The 27,219-nt window shown below is 34.7% G+C and overlaps 1 protein-coding gene across 1 annotated transcript in view; it reads right to left on the bottom strand.

The window, feature by feature from the left end:
* Nucleotides 1-27,219, bottom strand: part of Megf8 (multiple EGF like domains 8) — a 57,904-nt gene that overhangs the window by 27,710 nt on the left and 2,975 nt on the right. Inside the window, exons 2-16 of the mRNA XM_089251246.1 lie at nt 25,118-25,463; nt 21,475-21,638; nt 16,591-17,755; nt 16,249-16,420; nt 15,009-15,096; nt 12,266-12,452; nt 10,601-10,803; nt 10,183-10,407; nt 9,227-9,418; nt 8,894-9,133; nt 8,675-8,778; nt 7,352-7,501; nt 5,294-5,442; nt 1,592-1,805; nt 1,288-1,479 (exon numbers count right to left, since the gene is read on the bottom strand). Of these exons, the coding sequence (XP_089107372.1) occupies nt 1,288-1,479; nt 1,592-1,805; nt 5,294-5,442; nt 7,352-7,501; nt 8,675-8,778; nt 8,894-9,133; nt 9,227-9,418; nt 10,183-10,407; nt 10,601-10,803; nt 12,266-12,452; nt 15,009-15,096; nt 16,249-16,420; nt 16,591-17,755; nt 21,475-21,638; nt 25,118-25,340 (3,668 nt within the window). The 5' untranslated portion in view covers nt 25,341-25,463. The remainder of the gene's footprint in view (nt 1-1,287; nt 1,480-1,591; nt 1,806-5,293; nt 5,443-7,351; nt 7,502-8,674; nt 8,779-8,893; nt 9,134-9,226; nt 9,419-10,182; nt 10,408-10,600; nt 10,804-12,265; nt 12,453-15,008; nt 15,097-16,248; nt 16,421-16,590; nt 17,756-21,474; nt 21,639-25,117; nt 25,464-27,219) is intronic.

Here is a 27,219-nt window from a genome sequence, read left to right as displayed (position 1 = left end):
CATATTGGTTTTATAATAAAAAATTTCCAATTTTTAAAATATTGAAAGAACAACTCCTTTCAAACATGATTTGAATGGAGCAAATCCAAGATGATAGCACTTGAAATGTAATTATTGAATAATTTCGAGACCAGCGAGTAAAAACATGTACTGTTGAAAAACTTTTCTTTGCAATCTTGAACAAACTGGTTCAGCAAGCTCATGTTGTACACTTATCCTTATTAATAAATCTGTTTTCTTGAATACGTTGGTTGTTTTGGTCCTCACACACACACATTCATGTGCTTTCTAAGACCCCCTGACCACAACATTCTTTATTCTTCAACTTGCTTGCTCTAAATTACCGCAATGTTGGCCGATAATAACAGTTTAATGAAAAAAGACAAATCCTTAATTCCTTTCAGAAAAAAAAAGCAAAATGATGGAAGAAATGTTGTGGAAACTTGGGAAATGACACGTTGACTTTATATGCATCCAAGCAATAGTTGGCATTATAATGAGTTGGCTTACTGCCAAACAGGTTTTTTACATTATAAATCCCTATATGGAAGATTTGCTCACAGCAAATTTGTGGCGCTGAGCAGGGTCAGCACTATAACAAGTTTCAACAGTATTTTGTACAGGGTGTCTCGGAAAGCTCACAAAAATGAAAGGAGTGATAGTACGGGTCAAGATAAACAATGTTCAAAATAGAACCTAGGGTTGCAGATGACTTTTATGATCATTGCATGTCAACATGAAATGAGTTACTGGTGCAAAAAAGCTCACACATAATTTCATTAGAGAAACCAAAGGGACAATATTTCTTCCCTCCATAACTGCACGTGACCGAAAGAAAAGAAATTTTTTTTGTTACTCTTTATAATGCGAGGAAGGTTGCAATGTTTTGGCGACGACTGAAGTGGGGGTAATGTATATATTCCCTAAATAAGGAAGGTTGCAACTCTGGGTTCTATTGGAAAAATTGTTCATCTTGATGTGTGCTATCACCCCCCTTCCCATTTCGGCATTACAGTTTTGGAACATCCTGTACAATGAACATGGATACCACAGGTAAAAAATAAGATTTGCATCAAGATGATTTTCATTATACAAATTTTCAAAATTGAAAACTTGTATGGTGAAAGTATTTTTTTTTTATTAATGTTCAAAGAAAAATCTGAAAGATAAATATACAATTATTCTACATATGATGTTACATATCATATTACAGTAATCACATTAAATAGTAGTAGTTTATAATTCAATTATCAGTTCATAACTAGATAGGTTAAAAAAAGACTTTACCTGCATTGTTCACAAAATTCTCCTTCTGTTCGATTCTGACACTGATCACATTGACCAGGACCTCTTACACATGTGCTGTGATTGTTACAGCCACAGTCTGTACCACAGTCTACACCAGTCCAACCTAACTGACAAATGCATTTATAATCAGGGGAACCTGAACAGTAGCCATATATGCATTCAACTGTGCACCTGAAAACAAATGTTAATTATTCAATAATGAATTAATAATCACACAAAAAGAAAAAAGTGATTATCAGTTCATAATGCATAGAATAGATTTTATGACCATGCAGAAACTTACGCTCTCACACAAGAATGGCCATCACCTTTGAAGCCAATGTTACATTCACAAATGTAAGATTCTGGAGTGTTTTTACATGTAGCATTTTCATGGCATTTGTGAAGACCAAGTAAACATTCATCAATGTCTGGACACGTAGCATATGACCAGTGAATCACAGAACCAGATGTTAGTGTTAGATTATGTTCGGCTTTGAGGGCTTTTTCACAAGTACCTGAAAAAAAAAATAGTATGCATACATATATAATAAAAGAAATGGAAATGTATACAAAGTAGGTCGAAGAAAACAAGAAAATTAACAAATAATTTCTAACTTGTGACATTCCAATTTCAGAAAAAATGTGGCTGTCTGATCATGATGAAAACTTAAATTTAGTGTGATTATTTTTGTTTGTTCCTCCAACTGGTGATTATAACCATGTTTATATGGAAAGACTCTGTCAAAGATTGATATACATATATTATAATTGAACATGCAGTTAATACAATGATAAATACATCATTTGTTCATACTAAAGGTTACCCATTATAGAAAATCTAGAGAGGCTTCATTTTGAAGAGACAAAACATATTGGCATTACTCAAGCATAATGAATAGCAAGCAATAGTAACATATTGACATTATTCAAGCATAATGAATAGCAAGTGATATAACATATTGACACTATTCATTCATCAACAAAAGATTATTCAAGCCAACAAGAAATATTTGCCAAGCCCTTCAAATACAAATACAACGTCACAACAGGCAAATTGCCCAACGAGGTGGCTGACTTAAGAACATCATGGATCCCCGAGCCATTTTTTGGAGGCCCTACCTACTACTGCTACACCCCGCCCACACCTCCCCGCGGAACCCCCAACGAATCGGTACATGCGGGAATGTGCGTGTAGTGAAACCTGACGTGAAGTTTTTTTGTTTCTCTGTAATGCTTGTTATGTGTAGTGCTGCCATCTGCCACCAGTTTTTCTAACTATGAGTGAAGTGATTGAATGATTTATCGTTGTAGGACTGTTGCTCTCTGTGGCGAGACTTTTTAATGGGGAGATCGGCTCGCATTTGCGCCTTGAAGTTGGGAACCACAGAAAACCAACTTCAGCCGACCACCACTGTGGGGTTCGAACCCAGATCCTCGCATCGCGAGTCCGTCACTATAACCACTCGACCACCACAGCGGCCAGCTTAAGACCACAGCAAACCTCTAATGACAGCAGGAGTCTATAGGGTACCTTATACATGCTGTGGAGTCTACAAAGGATCATGTAAGAGATCAACAGCAACCAAAATTAAAGAACATGAGAGAAACCTAAGACTGTGAATTTGCAGAGCACATCCTCACCAATGACTACCTAATCGAATTTGAGGAATCTTCAAACACCCCGAAACGCTAGAAAGAGAGAAGAGGTAATAGATAAAATTAACACAAAATTATATCCTTGTGATATAGCAAGACCCTTTCGGTTCAATGGCCATTATAATAATTAAGAACCAATCAAATGATTCTGCTTCTGCCAATCAAAGAGGATGAATGGTAAATAACCAATCCCATTATATCAAGTTGAGTCAGTCCGAAAGCAGTATTTTTCGAAAATTCAGTTATCAGGTTAGATGATTCAGTTAAGGTTCATCTAATATCTGCAGATGGTACCAACTGCTGACGATGAAGTGTGTGTGTGACTCAATACTGAAACCCACAATGGTCCTTCAGAATGAGAAAATTTTACTCATTGAAATACTGTCTTTTAAGGGTGCATTCATTTCAGGGTGCCAATATAGTGATAAATAGGACCAATCAATTCTTAAATTAGAAATAGCTAAAAAAATGCATCTGATAGATTTCATTATATGTAACTGAAATTCATAACCTGAGAAATCAAACAGCATAACAAATAATTCTAATCTAATTTTTTTTGTAAATCATTTTTTTGAATAAAAATGTATCACAGTAAATCCTGTTCAAGAAGTCTTTTTTTCTCAAAAAATTTCCTGTTAAAGTCGTCTTGTTTTTAGAGAAAATACACTCATGTCCATAAATTAAGGATAATTCAGAATCACACAGAAATCGAAATCTAAAGTAAAAATTTCACCTGTAGAATTATCACACACATTTGCAAGAATGATATGCAAATTTCAGGAAGCCATCAGATGATGCCGATAGTACGTCACAATGACGAGAGTGTAAGAGGGGGGTATATAAGGAATAGTGGCAAAGAAGTGAAATTGTTCACAAGAGTTCTGTAAGGCGCTCAGTGCCATAAGCGAATAGTTATGACACAGAGGACGCATGTGGATGATTTTTTACGTGGTAGAATTATCGGCCGCCTGGAATGTAGGCGTACTCAGATGGAAGTATCCGACGAACTTGGAATTGTCCAAAGTGTCATCTCTAGGCTTTGGCAATGATTCCAAGATAACGGAAATTGTCAGTAGACGTTACAGTTCAGGTCGCCCCAGAGTTACAACGCCGAATGAAGACCGGTATTTGGCAGTAATTGCCAAAAGAAGCAGACGGAGCACAGCATCTGACCTGTCTCGTCAGCTATCTGCAGCCACGGGTACCACAGCTGCAAGGCAAACCGTGTACAGACGTTTGGGAGATATTGGTCTATATGCTTGTCAGATGTGTTCCGCTCACGGCAACTCACTGTCAGCAGCGATTAGCCTGGAGTAGAGAACATGCAATGTGGACATCGTCACAGTGGGCTTGTGTGATGTTTTCCGACCAGTCCAGGTTTAGTTTGCAGTCTGATTCACGTCAGACTTTCATATGGAGAACGCCAGGTACCCGTTACCACCAAGATAACATCATTGAACGACACCGTTACGGTGGTGCAGCATTGCTCGTTTGGGGTGGAATTACACTGGGTTCCAGAACAGATCTGCATGTTCAAACTGGAACTATGAAAGCCCAAATTTATCGGGACATCATTCTGGAACAACATGTACGTTTGTTTAGGGGTGCCATGGGCGCAGAATTTGTGTTTATGGATGATAACGCCCGTCCTCACCGAGCAAACATCGTAAACGAATGCCTTGAATCTGAGGATATAACCGTATGGAATGGCCAGCATTCTCACCTGACTTGAATCCGATAGAGCATGTGTGGGACATGCTTGGCCGACGAGGTGAAGCCCATCAACCACCGCCTACATGTGTACCGGAACTTTGGAGAGCATTGCTTGCTGAGTGGAGTGATCTTCCCCAAGATCGAATCGATAATTTGATACTCAGCATGCCAGGCGTTGTACTCGCATGGGAGACATACAATGTATTAACCATCATACCAACCATGTAATAGTAAGTTTTTGTAAAGGAGATGTTTTTTATAATTGCTCCAGGGAGCAAAAATCGTAATTTTTATGAATGGTATCATACATACACCATCGCTTTTGTTCTTTATCTTTTGTTTAATAAATGGGCTTTATGAATAAGTAACGTTTGTTTTGTTTCTGAACCTTTATTTGCCGGAGCTGGCATTATCCTTAATTTATGGACATGAGTGTACTTTTCTTTTCTCACATAGATCAAAATGTTTCCTATTCAAGAAGTTCCTCACTTAATACATATTTACATTGTATGGTCTTGATGACAAGGTGTAAAGCTGAATCTACTATATAGTATACAAAACCTTTAATACAGATTACTAATTTATAACTTTAACCCTAGCTTGATACACATTAGTCATTATTTGATGAACTTACTTTCTGGAACTTTTCTGAAATCTCCAGCCACACAGGCACCAGTATATAAGCTACTACTTGAACTGCACCATCCACAATTGAGATCTGCCAAACATGCTTTACAGCTCTTATGCTTGGAGCAATCCCGACATAATTGAACTGGGTTAGAGCTGAAATTTAAAAACATTTTAGGTTTTGTGGATCACATGAAATTTCTTTCAGCAAAATTTTACAAACACCTTGAATTTGCATAAAAACTTTATAAGAAATTAAAATATTGAAAAATGTTGTGGAAGCAAGAAATATAGCCAACTTTTTATGTTTAACTATGTCACTTCATTTCATCAGAGAATTTGTTATAGAGAAATTATGCATATTTTTAAAGGGTTTTATTTATATAAAATTTTGTTAAACAGATCCAGGATATTGTAACAAAATAAGCTGCTCTGATGTACAGAATCAGTGACATTCATTGAAGAAATGAATGACTATAACAAAAATCTATTTCTAAATAAACATTAAATTTAGTATTTAATCAAACATTTCTACTTGTAAATTCATTTATTTATTACGTTAAATAAAATAAAAATACAATAATCTCTACAATGTCATGCAAAAATAAAAGTTGCATTTGGTTTTCTAAGGCTTTTTCTTCTTCTTTTTGAAATTATCAGAAGTTTTATAAACTTCTATGGCCTTCAACAGTGATACCTCATCTAAAGAAAATAATTCATTCTGGAATTACACTTGTTAGCAAAAATCTTCGTTAGCCAAAATGCAATTTTCCATAGGTTTCTATGGAAAATCGTTTGATTCCTTCCAAGTACAGCCCAATATTTGAAGATAAATTTTATAAAACACTATGATAAGCTGTAAAAAAAAGACAAATACTGACTGAAGGCTGACAAGAACAACTTCACAATTGGATGAAGGCTAATTTAAAGGAAGATGATAAAACTGAACATCTTTTTATTTCACTCTATGCAGTTGGGTTTGTAAGCCATATTTTTTAAAAAAAGGGCATGTGAGGTGGTGGGCTTTGTGGTACAGTCACCTCATTTCTCTCTCACACACAAGCAGATGGAAAAGATAAGCTTCTAGAGTATTCAGACTGTTCACCTAGGTTTTAAAAGTCTTACCATTACCACTAAAATGAGTAAAATCTAAGGCTTTTTTTAATACATTTTCTCCCAGCATTTTGCATGAAATGACTCAAAATCTTTCTGAAAGAGGCAGAGAAGTGAATATCTGGAAAGTGATTCGGAGATGGAAATAAATTAATTGGGCTCGAGTGACAGTTACTCATTAGATTAGTCTTTGATTGGCATGAAAATGTTTGTTCATGACACCGCTGTTTTATATTAGCACATGCTTATATATCAACTAAAATGTTTCTTAGCTGAATCTGCATTTGTTAGTTGAGGCAGAAAAACATGGGAAAAAGTCTTTGTTAGCCCAAGTACCACTGTATTTTATGTCTTCCTGTGTGCACAAAAAAAAGTAAATCATCAAAAGTGATTCAGAAACATACTAGGCTCATCTTCTAATCATGATAGTAGCAGTTTATAGAATAAGAATCAAGGCTTTTCATTCAAGTGGGCTGAAATCTCTTTGCTTCCTATACTAGATGTATAGAAAGTAAAATACATTTATGGGAAGAAAATTTGGAAAGTAGTTGCTTGTGTCCATATACAGAGGTACTAATGTAATAAAAAGTCATGTAAAGTAACATATGTAAGTGTATCTCAGGATAATAATTAAGCAATGATTACAAATGCGTATCCATGTTTTAAATGAGTTTTTGTGCAGAGGCAAAAAAAAAAGAACATGAGCAAGCTGCAAAAAAAGTGATACCAATGATTTCTAACAGAATTGGTTGTAAATTTACCAAACTTTATTTTGATAAATTATTTCATTCAATTAATATCATTTTTAAAAATTGAAACCAGTATTTTGAAACATAAAAGTTAATAGTATGATAATATCAGAAATGTGACTAGGTTGAAAGTATATGCACATATACAATAACATTTATTTCCGAAATATATACCTTAAAATAAAATATAAAAAATACTTCACCCTGGTTCTGAACGATTTTCATCAACCCAGTCTCTGCACTGGCCATACATATAGGATGATGTATACGCAGAAAATAAGAAACAAGTTTGTGTGGCTTCACACCAAGCACAAACACCAGGATCTCCCAAGCATGAAGAGCAGTTAGAACGCCTAAAAAAAATTCAACACAGGTGGTTGCAAAACACTAAAAATTACTATATATACTAGTCTTATGTGTAATTATTACAGTATTACAATAAATGTGTGTAATAATTTAATTATTACACATGTTTATTGTTTTATCAGAACATAAGAAAAAAAATTATTTCAATTTTATTTCAGATTTCTTTTCTACATTAAATTTTGAAATAATTTAATCCTACTGTTCCAAATAAGTGAAAATATCAAATACAAAGAGGCATCAAGATTCTCTTAAAAAGGCAAAGAATTTTTTTCAACAAAATGCTGAATTTTTAATTAAAATTAAACATTGGTCTAACAACCCCCTGAAATGATGGTATCCTAAATTTAATTATGAAAAATAATTCCTTGCATGGAGCTCTCTGCTGAGATGTATAGGTTTTTTTTTTTGATTTGGTGAATAATTTCTTCAATTGAACTGCTAAAGTAGGAGCTCTGGGCCATAAATCTTAATCTTTGTAACATTCTGTAACACAGTTTCTATCACTATCAAACATATCTAATCCGAATAAACGCATCTAGATTATGATAACATTATATAACCGTACACATTTTAATCAGGCCTCAAATGAGAGGAAAGAAGTGAAGAAAATGAAAAAGAAAATCATAATTCCCATAGCTTTTCCAATAGGAATAAATAATAAAAAAACTTTAGTAAATAAATAAAAACTTTATCACAGGCACTAATCATAAAGAAGCTAAAAATTTAATTTCTTGCCATATAGAGCATGCACCAGTGAAATTATTCTGAACAAACATATCACAAAGTGTATAATAAAAGCCAAAAGTCAAAGTATACGTCTCTAGAGCAGAGGTCTTCAACCTTTTACTTCTCACGAGCATTGTTTGTACCCATCATAAAAAGAAGAGCACCCTGACAGCAAGTTTGGCATACGAATGCATGAAATCAGGGTGATTTCAGTCTTTGAATGCAATTAGTACAAGGTGTTTAATTATAAAGTTAATCAAGTGCTTGCGAGAACGAAATCGGATACGAGCATCGAGCACTCTGGGTGATTCAGGAGGCACTGTGGTGCTCGTGAGCAACACTCCTGAGGCACTGTGGTTGAAGACGCCTGCTCTGCTCTAGAGTCTGAGAATTTTAAGAAAATAATATAATATCGCAAACTTTTAATCACTCACATGTGACAGGGAAGTGGACACAGAGAAACATCCTGAACAGCTTTGTGATATCTTCCTCTACGAACGCAATAAGCTGCTTCAACAAGCCATTCACAGAATATGTCCTAGATGTGAAAAGAAAAATACAATTTTTGATGAATATGAGAACATATTAAATAAATATGTTAATTTTCAATACAATCTCTATTATTTATTTAAAAATTGAGAAGCTATAAATACCTCAGCACACTGTTCACAATATACATGATCTGAGCACCACACACAATTACTCGGATGAATGACTAGAAAATGCTGTTCCCCATCTCTTTCACAAATGGCTTCTGATGCATTATATCTACTGATGCATCGGGAATTGACTTTGCACCAACCACATGCATTGTCTGTCAGGCAAGCAAGGCAGTTCTTATGAATGTAGCAAGTGCCATTTTTGTAAGGCTCAAGATAACTGTCTGTAATAACCTGAAACATGTGATGAAGTTTAAAAAAATCACTTAACACTTATTTTCTAGGAAATTGATTCCTTTTTTACATTTACATAAAAATCAAAATTACCTCTCTTTGTACTGAAAAAGCATTCCAAGTTAGTTGCATGTTTGCACTTTCGTTGTCTGTGGGTAGGAAAACAGTGAAATCAAATAGGTATTTGTACCCTCGACTAGAATCTGGAAAATTTACAGCCCCACTGCTACGATGAACATCAAAACATGAAAATGAAGATTTTGTTGTATGATTAGCAACAGTGTCCTAAAAAAAACAGAAGCAGGAAAAATATAAGAACAGGTTTATGCTTCAAATGATAACCAAAAAAAAAAAAAAAAAATCTTCAGAAAATTAGTTGCTTTTTAAAAAAAAAATTGAAAAGCTTGTCATTTTTTCTGTGATAACATACAAATTTGTTCCATATGCAATAAGCAATTCATATTTTTATTATAAATAATTATGTTTGAAACTAAATATTACGGAATTCGAAAATTTATGTAAGGAAAAATCTGCCATCATCTTGGACAGGGGTTCTCAAAATTTTCCACCTGTGACGTTGGATATGAATTTTGAACTCTTTAAAACTTCTTTAGTCTCAAAATTGCTTTATTTAAGTTTTTTTTTAACTTTGTGAAAAGAGGGTTAACTATTGAACTTCACCCTCCCCCCACTAGTTAAATGTACTTGTAAGTATCCTGAAGTATATTTCCAAAAATAAATTTAATTTTTGTAGACAGAATAAATCAATCTACATGAACTACAAATATCAGTGATTTATAATGAAAATCCCAAAGAATTTTACTTGTGTTGAGTCAACTTTTTCTCTCTCCTTCGCTCTAGTAATAAATGATAAATTAAGAATGTTTAAAAGAATAAATCAATCTATATGAACTACAAATATCAGTGATTTATAATGAAAACTCCAAAGAATTTTACTTGTGTTGAGTCAACTTTTTCTCTCTCCTTCTCTCTAGTAATAAAAGATAAATTAAGAATGCTTAAAAAAAAAAGATAAATTAATGGCTCACCAAGTTGCCTAAAGATGAATCGTTGCTTAATTTCAAAATGGCACTTAATCCATTGTAACAGATATCTAACTGAAGTTTTGACATGCGTTCAGATTTTGGTTTTGCACCTAGAGGGTGAAGATAGGCTAAAAACTTGACTGCATTTACTTCTTTGTTTGAAGATTCATTGCGGGACACCTCAGGCCGAAAATACAATTCCTCATTAGCTTGTCTTAAAGATGATACCTTTAAAAATAAAAATAAATAGACTTAATTTTTGTTTTTGAGAAAGTAAAAGTGACTAATTTGTAGAATACAAATACCAATAATATAAATGGACTTCCACCCTGCAAATTAATTAGAGATTCACCAATATTCATCACCACATTTATTGCCATTTTGTATTTGAAACCCAAAAATAAAGAAAATAATAACTAACCACATCAGGCTGAGACCAATTTATGGGATGCCTGTATTTTGCAGAGATGAGTCCTGGTGGAAAGTCTCTTGAATAACATTCTTCAACTGTTGAGATGACAGTCTGATTGAGGCCCCACCATGTGGCAGCACCACTAGCAGATGATATTGAATATGCTTTAGGGTTTCCAACTTTGTTTCTCTGAATATGAAAGTGTTCCACTTCTGTTGATGGAATTCAGAAAAGTAAAAAAAAAAATAAATAAACTGCACTTTTCTATCCAAGGAAAAGAAAATCAAACATTTGAAAAAAAAAATTCTTTTAAATCATTTTCCATTATGATAATTTATAACTGGTACCAGGCAATAAATCAGATAACCATCAGATAACAACTGAACATGCAAATCAAATGCAACAGTCTCATAACATTCAATATTTTCAATAACATAATATAATAATTAATTTTATTGAGAAAATAAAAGCGAAATTGTTTTCTCATCTTATCATTTTCTTGAATATAAAGTAACTATCATAATATCAAATATTTGACAGGATCTTTTGTACTCTTCAGACTTTTTTTTATAATGCCTCTCAATCTCCCTCCATTGGACCCTATATATATATAAACACATGGCTATAACAGGCTGATTGCCCGAGGCAGTGGTTGATGAAAATAAATATATTTGTTCATAGATAGCTATGGATGTCAATAATAATTTAAGCAACCCAAAATAGAAACAGCCACCAAGAAACAGAGGAAATTTGAGAAAATAAAACTAAAACACTAAAATTAAATGGAATATATGCTACTCATGAAAATACAGTTACCATCAATTAAGTATGAACAGCTTGGATTAAAACCTATAAAACCACTTTTTAAAACAATGTTTTAGCATTCAGGTGAAAAATTTGCTGCTGAATTTTAAATACGTACACCGTTTCACTACCACTATTACAATATATATACACTGTTTCACTGGAGCACACCTCATGAAAACATTTAAACAGTCTGAAAGTTATTGTTGAAGTGCCTGTTCTGAAAGTTATTCTTAAAATTACTGTTAAAAGAAAAATTGAAAATGTTCGCCAATGGATAAAATTTTAGTGGATTCGTCACATTTTGCCAAATCTCCAAATAATCAATTCAATCAAATCTTGTTTGGTGTGAAGGAATTTAGAGAATGGCTATTAAAAAGAAAAAAAATCTTGAGATGTGAGTGCTAGAGAAATGAGAGATAGTTTTAAGAACAATGATTTGGAAATTGATGTCAGTTGCCATGGAGGCTTAGTGGGATATAGAGGAAAGGCAGCTGGATTCTGTGCTTCAGTGCTGTAATAAAAAGTTGTGTTATCATTGAATGAGATCCAGCTCCATGATTTTAAGTACATTAGTTAGTACATGAGTTAACAGGTAAGTGAGTAAAATTTGATTGGCCAAAGATATATTATTTATAGTCAGAACCTATATATTTATTATATTTATGGCCAGACATGCTAATAACTTTGTGTAAACATCAGAGGCGAATTTAATGGTGAGCACACTGGATGCATGCCCTGGGATCCGACTTGTGAAGGGTCTCGCAAAACCTCAACTTTAAATTTTTTTCGTAATTTAAGGGCCCAATACCTTTATTGGCACCTGGGGGCCGATCTTAATCAGACTCTGGTAAACATAATAGTACATACCATGAAGAGAGAAACAATGTGCTGCTTGTACTAGCCACACACAGGATGCAATGGGAAAATTATCCAAGATCCCATCATCTGCAATTGCATTAATCCTTGATGAGTCTCCCCATGTTAAACAGGCATGACAGCTTCCAAGGGTAGGACAAATACCAGGACAACTATCTGAAACCATATTGCTGCATGTCTAGAGAAATACATATACATAAAAGAAGTTTTAAATTTGCTAAAAACCAACAGCATAGAAATAATGTGTGTATATCATCTGAATATTTCATCTCTCTGGGCCATAAATCTTAATCTTTGTAACATTCTGTAACACAGTTTCTATCACTATCAAACATATCTAATCCGAATAAACGTATCTAGATTATGATAACATTATATAACCTCATTCTATTTTCATTTTCATCTATGAATATTTCTCATGATGAAACTACTGCAAAGAAATTCTTGAAGGAACAGCAAGGACAGACGGGAAAGTCGTAAGGGAAGTGTTTATCAACAGACCTTCAAAATGTTTTTATCATATATAGATTGTCTGGAAAAACAATAAATGAACACTTAGGCTTAACCCAATTGAAACTGGAGTCTGTATCAATTAAATTTGCAAATGAAGAGCCAGCTCTTTACTTTGAGACCAATTGACCTGACATTTCACTAAGTTTTACTTATATAAAGCTGTAATTATGTGAATATAGAAACCTGATGAAATAAGAATCTCTCAGATTGAGCAGCTGTCAGGCTGCTTAATCACTCTTATTCTAAAAGAATGCGTGAATAACCTATGATCACAAAGATGCTAAAAAATAAAAATATATTAGGACTAACAATCACGTGAAGTTCTAACACCAAAAGGACAGCGCAGCCATTTTGATCTTCTCGCTTAATTTTAATAATGAATCAGATTGTTTAGATTGATGAAATTTCATGACTTTTATTAAAAAAACTGAAACATTATATTGTCCAACTATTGTAAATTTTAAAAAAAATCAGCAGAGATATTTTTGGTTATAAAGTAGAGCAGGGGTTTCTCAAACTTTTCCCACCCGAGGCGCCCCTTTCCTCTATTCAACGCTTATCCGTGAGCTCTGTCGGCTTCCCAGAACTGTTTAACAAAGAATATTTTTGAAAAACCTTTGTCAGGGTCACCACTCCGTAGCTCCCTAGACAAAGATTGGAGGTGCACAGTTTGAGAACCCCCTGCAGTAGAGCATCAATTATCCAAAACATAGGTTAACCGAAAGCATTCCAGTGGGCAAATTCACTGCCTTGAAATGGCTATGAAGTGGTTAGAATAAGAAGAATGTGATGCTATCCAATTCATAAAAAAATTGGCAAAAAAAAAACTAATCTCGGCTCTGAAGCAAAAGAAAATTTTGGACTTCTTTCCCTAAACTGTAGGCCTACTTTAACGAACATTTTGAACTTATTAAACTAAGCTAGTCAGTTCTCTGTGTTATTTGTAAGACGTGATACAAAATGTATTCAGTTTTGTGTTTAATATTACTGTTTCTTTGTTTCATATTGTTCTTATGACACTGGTACAAATTTTTTCAGTGGATGATCAGTTATCCGAAAAATCAGTTATCCGAACAATCCCAGTGCCCAATTGCTTCAAATAATTGATGCTCTGCTCTACTGTATCTAGAAGGACCATGACCGCCCAATTCGACCGGTAACATTATAGACAACTTCATTGGATGCACAGCAAATACTTTGTTGAATCGTGACATCAAATTTATTTCAAACATTTGCAACTTGAAGTTGAAAAACTACAGAAAGTTAACTTCAGCTAACCACCACTATACCGTTAGTGGGGTTTGAACTTGGGTCCTTGCGATACAGGTTCATGACAATGCCCATACGACTGTATAGCGACTACCAATGATTACTGAAACACTGAAACAGAATAATACTACCTTGGTAGGTGTAATAATAAAAGATTGAGAAGAAATTTTATCTGAAGTTTAAAACAAGGATCCTTTTATAAGAAATGTGTTTGGATGACACATAAAGATGTTACTTTAAGTATTTTCTAGAGTGTGAGAAAAAGGGAAATATTCTTCGACAAAGTTCAATGCACTGAAATTCGAGATAAATATTCTCAAAGTGAGGAAAAATTTCCTGAAACCATTGAGTTTTACAACAAAACAAAGTAAGTATGGTGTTGATCAGATGGCTTGAAAGCAATCCGTGGAAGTATCACTTATTTGCCAGTGCGCATTTGCAGAAAAAATACATTAAAACTGGAATTTTCGTTTTTGTTTAAATTACTAGAAAGTTTAGGAAAACCTTATTTGTTCAAAAATTAGAACTTTCTAATAACAATAATCGCCATAGTATCAGAATAAAGACAGCGATATCAAATCCCGCTATGCAATAACATAACAAGTGGTACATTTTCAATGGGTAAGAAATCTGTAAGTAGAAAATGCATTTGTAATGTAACATAGGTATTGACAAATGTAAAAAGTGAGATGTGAAAATGTAACTGAGATTATAATGTTCAGAATATGATTATGTTATGAGGAATTTTTTACAATATAAAATAAAATTGAGTTGTGTAATTCTATTAAAAAAATCTCAGAATTCATATTTTATTGCTTACTATACTCATACATTTAGACATAATAAAATTTATGAAAATTTAGAGTATGTAATAAAAATGAATATCTGGTCATTTTGACCGGTATCAGTCCTTCTAGAGTTAAGTAATGCGAAGGTAAAATCATTATGTCACCATTTGGTTTTTCCGCTCCATGCAAAGGCTTCTCTCTGGACACCAAATGCAGGCCAGATTAGACATGCAGCTTTTACTGCTCAGATGGCTGAAAAATGAAGTTGAAAAAAAGGTGAAACAAAAATACATAAAAGAATGAAACAAATTTTTAAGTATCAGAACAATAGCAGGAATTCTCAACCCTCCCTCAAGTAAACTACTCTAGAAAATTCACTGCAAAAATACTTAAGCTGTAAATTTCAAGAATAGTTAATTAGTTACAATCAATTAATGCTCAATATATGCTCTAATGGGTTACGATTCTACATTTTTGTTTGTTTCAATCAGTTTCATCTATTTCCTGATGAATGCAAACTACTGGTGCTTGAGAAACACCGAGTTGATACTCAAACTCACAATGACCCACTTTAGCACGAGAGATTCATTTACTGTGAATATCTTTGCTTGTGTGAAATGCATTAATTTCATATTGCATGTGCAAACTAATATCTCAATCGCTGTAATTTATTTATGCCAGAGTTTGCAGGAGAAACAAACTCTTACGCATGTCTGTCACAGTTGCAGATGTGAAAATTTCAGAAAAATTACTGCATGGCTAGCTAGCACATCATAAATTATGAAAAAGAATTATGTAATTTATTGTGCTGTAAACCTCACCTCATATATCTAAGAGAGAACTGTTTTTTGACTAAACACTTCTGACAGAATTGTATTCATGTACACATGTTATGGTGAAACTTTAGTGACTTGATGGATTCCTGAAAAGGCATGAGAAATTTTTTTATTATGGAGGTAACTATTGGCATTATCCCAACTTCTACTATATTCCACTTCTTTCATACTTCAAGGCTTATCTGTGTACCAAGTTTTTCCATGACTGTTTATGGTCAAAGCAATATCAAGCTATTTGTCTTTGGGGAACCTTGATTTATGTTATTTTTGTGAAAAATGCACCTGCCATTTTTGCAGACACTGGCCATGGTTTTATACTCAAAGTTAAAAGTTTTTCACATCTTTGAAAAAAAAATTGCGATGCTCATCAATGAAAATTTACCCAGTCTGTAACTCTAAATTTTAATCCGCAAGTAAAAATTGCTTTCTTACCTACAAAACAAAGGTTATAAAAAAATGTAAAGCAAACTACACATGACGTTCATTTGTACAGATTTTAGGGAATATAGAAGGTATTTTCTGGAAATGATTAATCATTATTTCTAACAACATTAAAATTCTTTTTTACCTCACACAAGGATTTGTCAGGAGTTGTCTTGCAATGATCGAAGGAGGCAAAACATATGCAGTAAGTGCAGAGTGCATGACACCACTATATCCACCGTGAATCAATAGCGTGTGACCATGGCGGATGCTCATCACATGTGAAAATACTCCAGTTTTAGAGAAGTTGTTATCAACTGTTAAAAAAAGCAGTATATTTAATCTCTTCTATGAGTGATGGAAACATAATGGGATGTTTGAATCAACACAGTTTAGAGAAATCAGCATGACTCTTGTAAGTTATACTAACCTAAATTTTCATGAAAATAAATCAAAAGTGTGCTTAAAAACTCATAAATATGCTTACCGGGATAATCTCTGGTTAAGCTCTTCAAATCAATCCATTTGTGACACCTCAGGTGATACAGGTAGGTCTCATTATCATAGCAGATCTCCTGTTCTGTATGGCGGTGAGTATACCCTCCATGTACAACCATATAATCTCCAACAACAGCTGCAGTATGGAAAGCTCGTTCCAGTGGCATGATTTTGTCCTTCACAAAATTTATCTGAGTCCAGAACATCTTCTCAATATGAAACGCATAAATGTAATAACTCAGCTTACTCACATGAGAAAAACCTACTGTAATCCCACCATAGATGAATAAACTTTTTGATGGTGGATAGTACACTGCAGTATGACCTACTAGACGGCGGGTAGATTGCTTGCTTCCATGTATAATAACTTTTTCCCAAGACACAACATAACCACTATGAAGATGACCTCTGTATACATCTGATGAGAATGTATGATTTGAATAGCTGCCACCTACTAGATATAATGTAGAATCTCCTGTTAGAGTGAGGGAGTGCTTTGCTATAGGTGGAGGCCAAAATGAATTTGCTGCAACTATTACCTTCCAGCTGGAAGAAGTGGTATTGAACAACCACATTTCATTTGACAAACTGCCATTTGCTAGTTCTCCACCAAATATCACAAAGTTATTGCCAAATGGAGCGACTGCATGATGACGTCTTGGACTTGGCCCACCAGGCTGTGTCAAGTTGACCCATTTGCTAAGATTGAAGATGAATGCAAAAATATCACCATGAATTTTACCAAACGAGTAGCCACCAAACACATAAAATGTGTCGACACTCCCTATGTAAATGCCTATGTGACCTGCTCTTTCTCTTACAGATATTCCATCAGGAGATACAACATGCCAAGAATTTCCACCATTCTTATTTGAATCTGGCAAACTGCAGTCACTCCCAGAGAAACCATTATGGCATCGACATGTCATGTGAGGTGGCTCATTTACACATTGTCCCCTTCCTTCATCCTTGCCGCAATTAGAAGGGCATAGACGGATATTACAGGATTCACCAGATTGCTCTGAGTCACATACACAGTGATGCTCTATACATAAACCTTTTTCACTGCAGTTTAGTGGACAGTCAGTTACAGTGTAAAAAGCTTCAAACCCTGTGCGCACATAATTTGTATCACTATACAGAAGTATCAGCATCTGTGAGATAAAAAATCAATGTAGGGTATAAATTATTATTAATATAATGTTGAATTATCTTAATTATTATATTAAAAAATTCAATAGTGTTTTATGCGATGAAAAACAATGGATTCAGAAAATTTTATGCCAATCCCTCATTTGATAATTTTTGTTGCACTACGGTCATTCCTGCACACGAGGGCTTACTAGACCAACCTTTAATTAATTGCTGAATCAAAACAGCAACATTTGACACCTCTTTTTTTATATTTCTCACAGAAAGGTTGGTGTGCTAACCACTCAGTGGGGGTTCCTGTGGTAGCAATTGTATGCTGCGGTCATCTAATCATCGTTTCTATTTTACTTCTGCATCAGTAAAGGTTCTGACAAGGATGAATTGGGTATCAAAGTCGTAACACCTCTGACCATCCTTTGGTATAATAGGCATGGTCTAGAGCAGTGGTTCCCAACGTGGGCGATGAGAAGTCTGAGGGGGGCGTTTTTTGTTCAAGTCATATTGAGTGGGCGTTCAGAAGTATGAGGGGGGAGTTTCATGTTCAAGTCATATTAGCCCGGTTTACATGTTCAATATTGCGGTATCACTGAGAGTTCAGGCACTGGCTTGATGACTGTTTTCCCTAGTAGAGACAGAAGAGTAAAGAAAGAGGAGGAAGAATACTGTATTTACATATCCTCTTGGAGATTTTCGCGGTGCATACTATTTCTCATAATCCTTTGCGATTTTTCGCTATTGCGGAATAAGGAAACAGAGTTGCCAGTTTTCCCTGTTCAGCAAAAAATGTTTGGCTTTGGTGGATGACAGTTTCCCCTTATTTTTTCATTTCCCCATGTAAACAAGGCTATTGAGTTGGCGTTGAAGGTACCGCCCTTTTAAGCATGTGCAGAAAATTCAAGGTCATATAGACCTTAAATTTCCGGGGCAATATTTCCCGGGTGGTACAATAATGCAGTGGACAGAGGTTAAAGATTATTATAAATACCAACAAATGTATTTCGGAATTTCTTCATATCAAAGGTAAATTGTTACCACCAAAAGTAAGAATGTGTTTATTACTTTTATTGTTTTGATTTTAATAACCCTGGTAAAATCATAAAGGCATTTCACTGTAATAAACACAATATGTTTCAGTGATATTAATCTCCTACCGTGGATTCATTTCAATCCTGAAAAAAAGTCGTACCAAATTTAGTGGCCGTGCATTGTATGATTCACCTACAACATTTGGTCGCAAAAAATCTTAGTGATCACTTTCATCGCTCGCTACAATATGTAATTAAAGCAGTTAACAAGATCAGAAGCAATGCTCTTCATGACAGGATATTTAGAAATCTTTGTGATGAAAACGATGAAGACACTTCAATGGTTTATTATTACATACAGAAGTTTGTTGGTTGTCAAAAGGTACCTGTCTGAAACGATTTTACGAACTCTTTGAATCAGCCACAAAGTTTTTTGAAAACGAGGATGATTCATTAAGAGAGAATTTATTGAAATTTAAGAGTGATATTGCACCTTTTTGGCTGATTTATATACTAAATTTAATGAAATGAATGTACAACTTCAAGGTAATGATCTGAATTTTATCAAAGCAAAAAGAATTATTTCAGCGTTCGTGCCAAAACTTGCTTTTTACAAACAAAACTTTGGTAGACAACAATTTTATCAGTTTCCAATGCTTTCTTCAATTGAAACAACTGATGACGACATTTTGGTTCATTGCCAGCATTTGCAAGCACTGACAGAAGATTTTACGAATAGATTTCAGGATGTAGTCAACATGACTATTCCAGAATGGGTCCGAGAACCTTCCTCAAATAACAGAATTATCGCTGCAGGAAGAGTTGATAGAATTTTCAACAAATGAAGAGTTGAAATTAAAATTAAGAAAAGGGTATCAGGAATTTTGGCTACAAAGTCAAATTCAAACATTATATCCGGTTTTATGGACTGCAGCAAAAAAGTTTTTTATTGCATTCCCATCATCATATTCAGCCGAGAAAGGATTTAGCATAGTCACCAGTCTATTAACGAAGAAAAGAAACACATTGTCAATAGTGTAACGCGGATATTTAAGATTATTGATGACAAAAATGGCATCAAACATTGAGAAATTAGTTTCATCACATCAAGCTCAGATATCTCACTAATGGTATTATATTCATTTTTTCCAAATAGCATATATATTTTCAATCAAATACTGTGAGAAAAATACATATTATTGCCTTCTCATAAATTAATAAATTAATTTAAAAATTTATCCTCGTTTTCAATATGTACTATGTACAATATAGTTTACCTGGAGAAGGGGGGGGGGCGCTATGGAGTCGTGCACTAAAAAAGGGGGCGCTGGTTCCAAAAAGGTTGGGAGCCTAAGGTCTAGAGTTTTATGAATTTTAAAAAAAGTTCAAAATTTCACTCACAAATGGTCCTGCATCATGAAAAACTCAACATAACACATAAATTTGATATAAATAATATAGATGGTGCATCAGATAAAATAGCATTTACAAATCTCTTATATATTGCAATGCTTATTTGTAGCTAGTTTTAAGCACAATAGAATGTGCAATCTCAAACTATCACCTTCCGATACTATAATTCTTGAAATGGTTTCGTCCAGTGAAAAAGCAAAATACATAGATAGAAAATTTTGAATGGAAAATCCGTTATTGTAGATCATCGAAAGTTATACATCACCTTTCAGAAAAAACATCCATCTTGTTACAACATTTGGAGTGAATCAATTTTATGCAGTTTGCATCAAATTTTATGTGTTATGTGGAGTTTTGTGTGGTACAGCGCTTTTTGTGAGAGAAGTTTTGAATTTTTGTTTTTAATTTATCAAGAACAAAAAAGACCCCTCTAGGCTATGATAAGTATTTTAGCGCAAACCACACTTTTTTATGTCAAATGGATGATTTTTTATTAATTTTTTAAAATGTATCCAAAATGTCTATATATTATTTGGTATTTTCTCTGTACTTTTGAACAAAGAAAAACAAATATAAAAAAATATAAAGAAAAAACAAATACAATATTTTTTTGAAATAATGTCCATCACTTTCAATGCACTTTGGTTATATGTCACCAAACTGTAGACTACGAATGCACCCCGCTGACTTCACTTTTCCATCCGAAGTGAATCGTATTTATGGAACACAAAGAAGTGATCAGAACTATTGGGAGGATGATTTAACATTTCATTAAGAATTTTTTGTTGAAAGCAGTGTTTGATCAAGGAGTGTGGTTTGGTTGGCACTGTTGATGCAAGATCACACCACACTTGGATAGCAGTTCTCAACGTTAAGCCTAAAGCCTTCAGTTTTTGCGATAAGCATCTAAATGTAACAAGCGCTATTGAAAAACTTCTTTCATATCTGCACAAAGTCTTCAATAAATATCACGCACACCTTTAGACCATGGAACTTCAAAATTGCAATATAATGATATTTTGTGGATAAAGGGAAAATATTGTTTTAGAGAGAATATGGTTGCACCAAGAGGTAGCACCACATTGTGAATGAGTGAATAAACTGGAAATTTCACCTGCATAAGTGAGGTGAATTTATGTGTTTTCAAAGTCTATGATCAAGTGATTGAGTGGGTGAAAAATTGAGTTTATTCACTAATTCAACAATGGGCAACAGCCCAAAAACCATTCTACCACAATTGTAATTTATATCAATATCAACTTCAATATGTAAAAAATACTTACAGCCCCATTCTTAGCAACAAGAGTTGATGGAGTTGTGTTTCCGCTGAAACTACCAAGCACAGGACTAGTGTAAGAGTCACCATCGTACACAAAGACATGATCATAAGAACACTCTGTGTCCATCTTTGTGAATGTAAGACTGACGTACTGCCCTGACTTGTTAGCTGTAAAAACAATTCTTTATTGTAATCAACGTAAATACCTTCAAGTTAAAAAAAATCTATACAACTGTCTTTGTTTTCTCCCCCAAACTAAATAGAGTAATTGAATTTTCTGGATGTTATGCTGAAACTGGTATTTAGAAAAAAAAGTGATTTGTCACCTCCGGGAATCGAACCCGAGTCCCCTTGCACACAAGGCATATGCACTAACCAATACACCCGACACATACACTTTTCAATTCCTCATAACATGCATTAGTAGCATGAAGTACTGAGTGGAGACATGACAGCCTCCCCTAACTACAGCAATTTTTGCCCCAATGGGCGTTTTTTTTAAGTTAAAAAAACAGCATTTTTTTTTCTCAGCAATTCCTTAGTACATTGCAGTAATTCTGAGAGGACGTGTTGCAGAAAAACAAGGTACATTGCCCCATTCAGGCGTTCGAGCAGCAAATATGGCCCCAAGAGATAATCACAGAGGATTCCTGCTATGTTGATACTAAACCTCTGTTGAGATTTCCACGGTACACTGGCATGAAGATCATCCATCACCCACATGCATGCCATCATGCACCCACATGTATGCCGCATGTTGACAATGCCTTCTCACATAAAGCTGGCCTCATCAGTAAATAAAACAGTGGCAGGAAATTGAGGATTAGAATATGTGGTGACATCAAGCATCCAGCGCACGAACTGTTCATGATGGGATAGTTGTCTTTGGTTAGGAGTTGGATATGGAAGGGGCACATCTTTTCACTATGCAGAACATTCCAGACCACCATGTGCTGAACATCAAGTTCAGCTGCAACCCGTTACAGCACAGTTTCTTCCATTTGAGGAGTGTGTACGTTGCACGGTGCACCTCCCTGCATCTCCCTCTTTCATGTCGTGCTGGGTGGAAGGTCCCCATCTCCCATAGTAGTTGATCGATCGTGGTAAAGAAAGCATGGGCGAACAACGCCTCAACTGCAAATCAGATGCATATCAGCATATTCCTCATTTGTATAGTCAGCCATCACGCAACTCATTGAAACAGACAACTAACTGCCATACGTGCTTACTGCAATAGAGCTAATTTACGGTGTCCATGGCATGTGATCCTACCCCAGCACATGCATTTTGCGATGCTGCTTACATCAGATATGGTGAGCGAATCCACGAACGGATTCAGCGATCAACTGACATTCATCTTTCGTCTCCTCTGGACTCAAAGTCTGCATACGTTTTTTGTGATTTTCACCCTCAAACATGGTTTGCGACAGTATGTTCCATTGCAATTTTTGTTCCTCTTGATGCCTACTAACAACCCACTGAGTTTGTAGGTCCATTAACTGAACATCCTGTATACAAGATGAACATGTGTATATGACTATTAATTTATTAAGATAGTTACAGTTATAATTATCATAATACAATTTATAACAATTTATAAGTTATGAAAATAATTTCAATCCTTGATTTCAGTTTAAAATAAAAATTCAAACATTGTTGAAAATATGGGAAAAAGACATTTTATATGAAAAACTGGATGGCAAAAAATGACAAGCCATACAGTCACCTTAGATACAACAGTCTGGCTTGAGAGCGGCAGAAATACTGAACACCTGACTGAAAAAGTTGTGCGCTCCCACTGCTTTTCTGAGGTAGTCCTCAAATTGATGATAAATAGGAATACTCTTGATGTAATTTTATGGGTACATATCAAGTTTTAGAAATTGGATGCATGCCCAACTAATTTTAAATAGCTGCAGATCACTATCACTAATGAAGTTGGGAGAATAAAAAAATCCTTGGTTGCTTTTTCTTCACATGTTCTTTTTAATAATGTTCTTTTTAACAAAGCTGCCTAATATGTTCATAATTTGGTGTTACTTCCTGATATGAAGAGAAGGGATGGCAGTAGCTTTTAAATTCTTTATCACTCAAGACAAAATGAAATCAAATCTTCTTCAATGACATTGTCATATTTTCCTTGCTCTGCATAATAATATTGCAATTTATTTGGGACATACAAACAGTGGTAAAAATAAATAAGTGAACTAAATAATTTTTCTGGGCTGTGACAATAGTATGCCTTAATTTCTTTGCTTTACATTGTCTCACTGCCCCCCCCCCCCATCCTAACAAATTCCAATTTATGTTACTGCAGCTCCTTTACGGCCGATATGTTTTGGAATATTTTTCTGCTCGCACTCATAAGATTGTCTTCTTGCATCTTTGACATAAAATATGATAACCTGAACTACTGCCCTTTCCAATTACATGCCTATCTATGCTTTTTTTATACGACTGTGTGGAAATAGGATGTCTTAAACATTTGACAGGGTTTTCAGCATGGGGGGAGATATGCCCTCCCCCTCAGCATCAAAGGTGGAGTCGACTGATCTAATGTATATGTGCATATATGAATTGACATCATCATCGTGCTCCCCAGACTTTCAAGTCTATCTCCCCTATGGTTTTCAGGTTATGTACCTTCTTGCATCTGTTGATTGATCATAAGTACAGTAGAACTCCAATTATCTAGACTACAGTTATCTGGATCACTTTGAGAGAAAAATCAGCAAAATCCACATTTTAAAAGTTTTTAATCAGTGAATGATAAAAAAAAGGATGCTAGTAAAATGACAGCAAATACACAAACGATGAGTCACCAGTCTTGTCACTACTAGTAGCTATAGTGAAAGAAGAAAGGGCACCGAGAAAAGCTAGAGGACAAAGTGTCAGTCGAGGACATAAGAAACATTAAAATTCCTGGATGTTCTGAATGTAAATGCAGAGGACTTAGGATGATGTGTGATTCTGCGGATCCTGAACTCCAGATTCTCACTGACAATGAACTCATTCAAAGTGTGAGGGAAGAACTCATTGATGACCCGGAAGTAAGGTGTTCAAATGCCTTGGCACAGCTGTAAAATGAATGAAGCAGCAGCCTGAGTGCAACCACCTACAGCTACTTATTGTCAGGCAGACGCTGGACTTGGCTGCACGGAAGCGAGTATAGACAGTAAAGCAAATGACTTTGACCAATATGTTTAAGCAATGAGATACATTTTAATATAGGATGTAAATATAAAAAAATTCAAACAAAATTCTCTTCATAGTCGTTAACTTTCATTACATACTGAAGGAAAATTTGTTTTTTTTTACTAAGAAATAACTTTTTTTTTTGTGTGAAGTATCCAATTATCTGGATGAGGGTCTAGTCCTAATTAATTTGGGTAATTGGAGTTCTACCATAATTGTCATAATAGGTGACAAAAGTGATTTTCCATTAGCTAAATTAGGGGTTCTCATTTGCTCCGATGCAGCAACAAAATTAAAGATTATCGAAAACTACTTTATGTACAAATTTGTTGAATTACTGTTTTTACAAGCTATTATTTTGTGTTTATACAACATTGATATAAATATATTTTTACACGTATCAGAAATAAGTGCAATCAATTTCAAATGACAGGTCTAAATGTGTATATCACCTTTGACAAGCCATTCACAGTGCGAATCCATTGCATATGGTTTTTTTCCACTGGACACAATTCCATATGTGTCTGTGAATATCTTTCTTTCTTTCTCGCATCCATCTTTAGCATGAGCAAAAAAATCCAGCTTCACCGAAAACACAAGAATGATGTAGAAGAAAAATGCCATGCAATGCACATTGCATCCTAGAGCCAAGTTTTTCTTTTGGTGGGTAGCCATTTCTCAAAAAGAATCCCACCTGAGCTCCAATGCGGTGAGTATACAGCATCAAATTTCATTTTGCTCAGAAAACATTACCAGTAGATCCACTTTCTACACTTTGCTTGCCTTGCATGCAAAAAACTGCAAATTAAATTAAGAGAATGATGAAAATCATGAACGCACTGTATAATGCATATACTTTGATACATGAACATGCTTCAATTTTTAAATGATGGGAATAATTTAAATACGCCAGGGTAACGATTATTTCATTAGTCACAACGTTTGAAACTATTGGATGTGCCCTGAAAGAAAAATAAAATGCAAAATAATCTCCCACAGCAAAAATAAAATGTTTTTTTTAATATACTGCCTCTCTTAACAGGATATGAATAAATGAAGTATGTGTATTCACATCAAAACAATAGTAATGTGAATCAACAGCTATTAAAAATATATGAGCTAATTTGCAGGTACTGCGGCCTAGAAGATAGGTTAATAAATATGGGGAAAACGTAGACACCAGACACATTTCTTAGGAGCCAAGCACACTTTTTTCAAAGAGAACAGTCCAAAGTAAGAGACAGTAAAGATAATAATGACAGTAAAGAGATAAGTCAGAGACAGTGATCATTATACTGGTTATTAGAAAACATACTGATATAACACCACCCCCAACTTCAATTTAGCAATTAAACATAGCACATGCACTAATTCTTTTTTAGTTGCCATGACGACTTGGTGCCAGTGATTTCTCAATACTTGGCCTAGAATGTGAACAAAATTTTATTTGCAGGAACAGTAGCCTCTACAGGCAGACACCATTATTAGAAGCAGGGTCTCATGGAAAAAACAATTGCAGAATCCATTCGCAGGACACATAATTTTCATTAATTTATACCATCTAAAACATTCATAAACATTTACATAGTTGAAGACACAGCTGCCTTGTTTTATTGAACATTGAAGGACCGGACACACTCCGCTTCCCATCTCGAGATATAGAAGCGTTCCCGAAAGATGGGTGCATCCGGAATTTTATTAAATATGTATATATATCTATATAAATTTGTATAACAGAATAACAAGTTTGCCTTGTTTTATTACAAAATAAAATGTGATTAGAGTATTTTGCTTATTTCTAAGAGAGTGAACTATGTATATTGGACATGTGGGAACACCTCAGAAAGCATGGGAAAACCGAGCGACTGCACCATTCACACATCTTATACTTAAAATGGAGTGGAAAGAGTGGTATTTAAAAAAAAACTCTTTACCTTATTCATTGGGGTTTATAAATGGGGCATGTCAGTCACACCTTCCAATAGATAAAAGGACCCAGACATGCCTAAAAGAAGAAAACATTGAGCGGACTGAAAATTGCTAGTTGTCCTGTGTATACAGGACTCTCTCAGAGACCGTCCATCCCTTTTGGAAAGAGCGCAAACCATCCCAAGATGGGCGGTCATGTCTGTCTGTATACAGGACTCGAGCTTTTATGCAAAAGGAGGAGTGGTGTTTTGCATTGTATATATTCATGAATTATAGGGGGGTGCTCAAATAGGCTCTGGTGCCTATGAGAGGATCACATGCAATATCTTATGTTCTTGTTATCTATATAGGAGGTGGAAAAACATAAAATTTTATCTGTAGGTGTGTGGTTGAGCAGGTGGTGCATGATCCTTGGTTTGATCCTTTTCTTCAATAATCGTTTATTTCCCAGGAAAAATTCTCCCTCTCTCTCTCCTTTCTTGGAATCTTCCAAAACAGTACGCAGGGGAAAACAGGTCTTGATCATTTTCTCTGCCATAAGTTATTTTTTGTGTTTAAGTTAAGTTTTAAGTTATTTTAGCTTTTTTTTAAATGTTAAAATTACATGAATGAGATAGTCTTAGAT

This window comes from Pholcus phalangioides, unplaced genomic scaffold (assembly GCF_987345545.1).
Source record: "Pholcus phalangioides strain wild (caught in Gottingen) unplaced genomic scaffold, Ppha-v1.0 ptg000024l_1, whole genome shotgun sequence".
Taxonomy (NCBI): domain Eukaryota; kingdom Metazoa; phylum Arthropoda; class Arachnida; order Araneae; family Pholcidae; genus Pholcus; species Pholcus phalangioides.
Note: the sequence above shows the minus strand (reverse complement) of the source record. Positions and strands in the feature narration are given on the sequence as shown.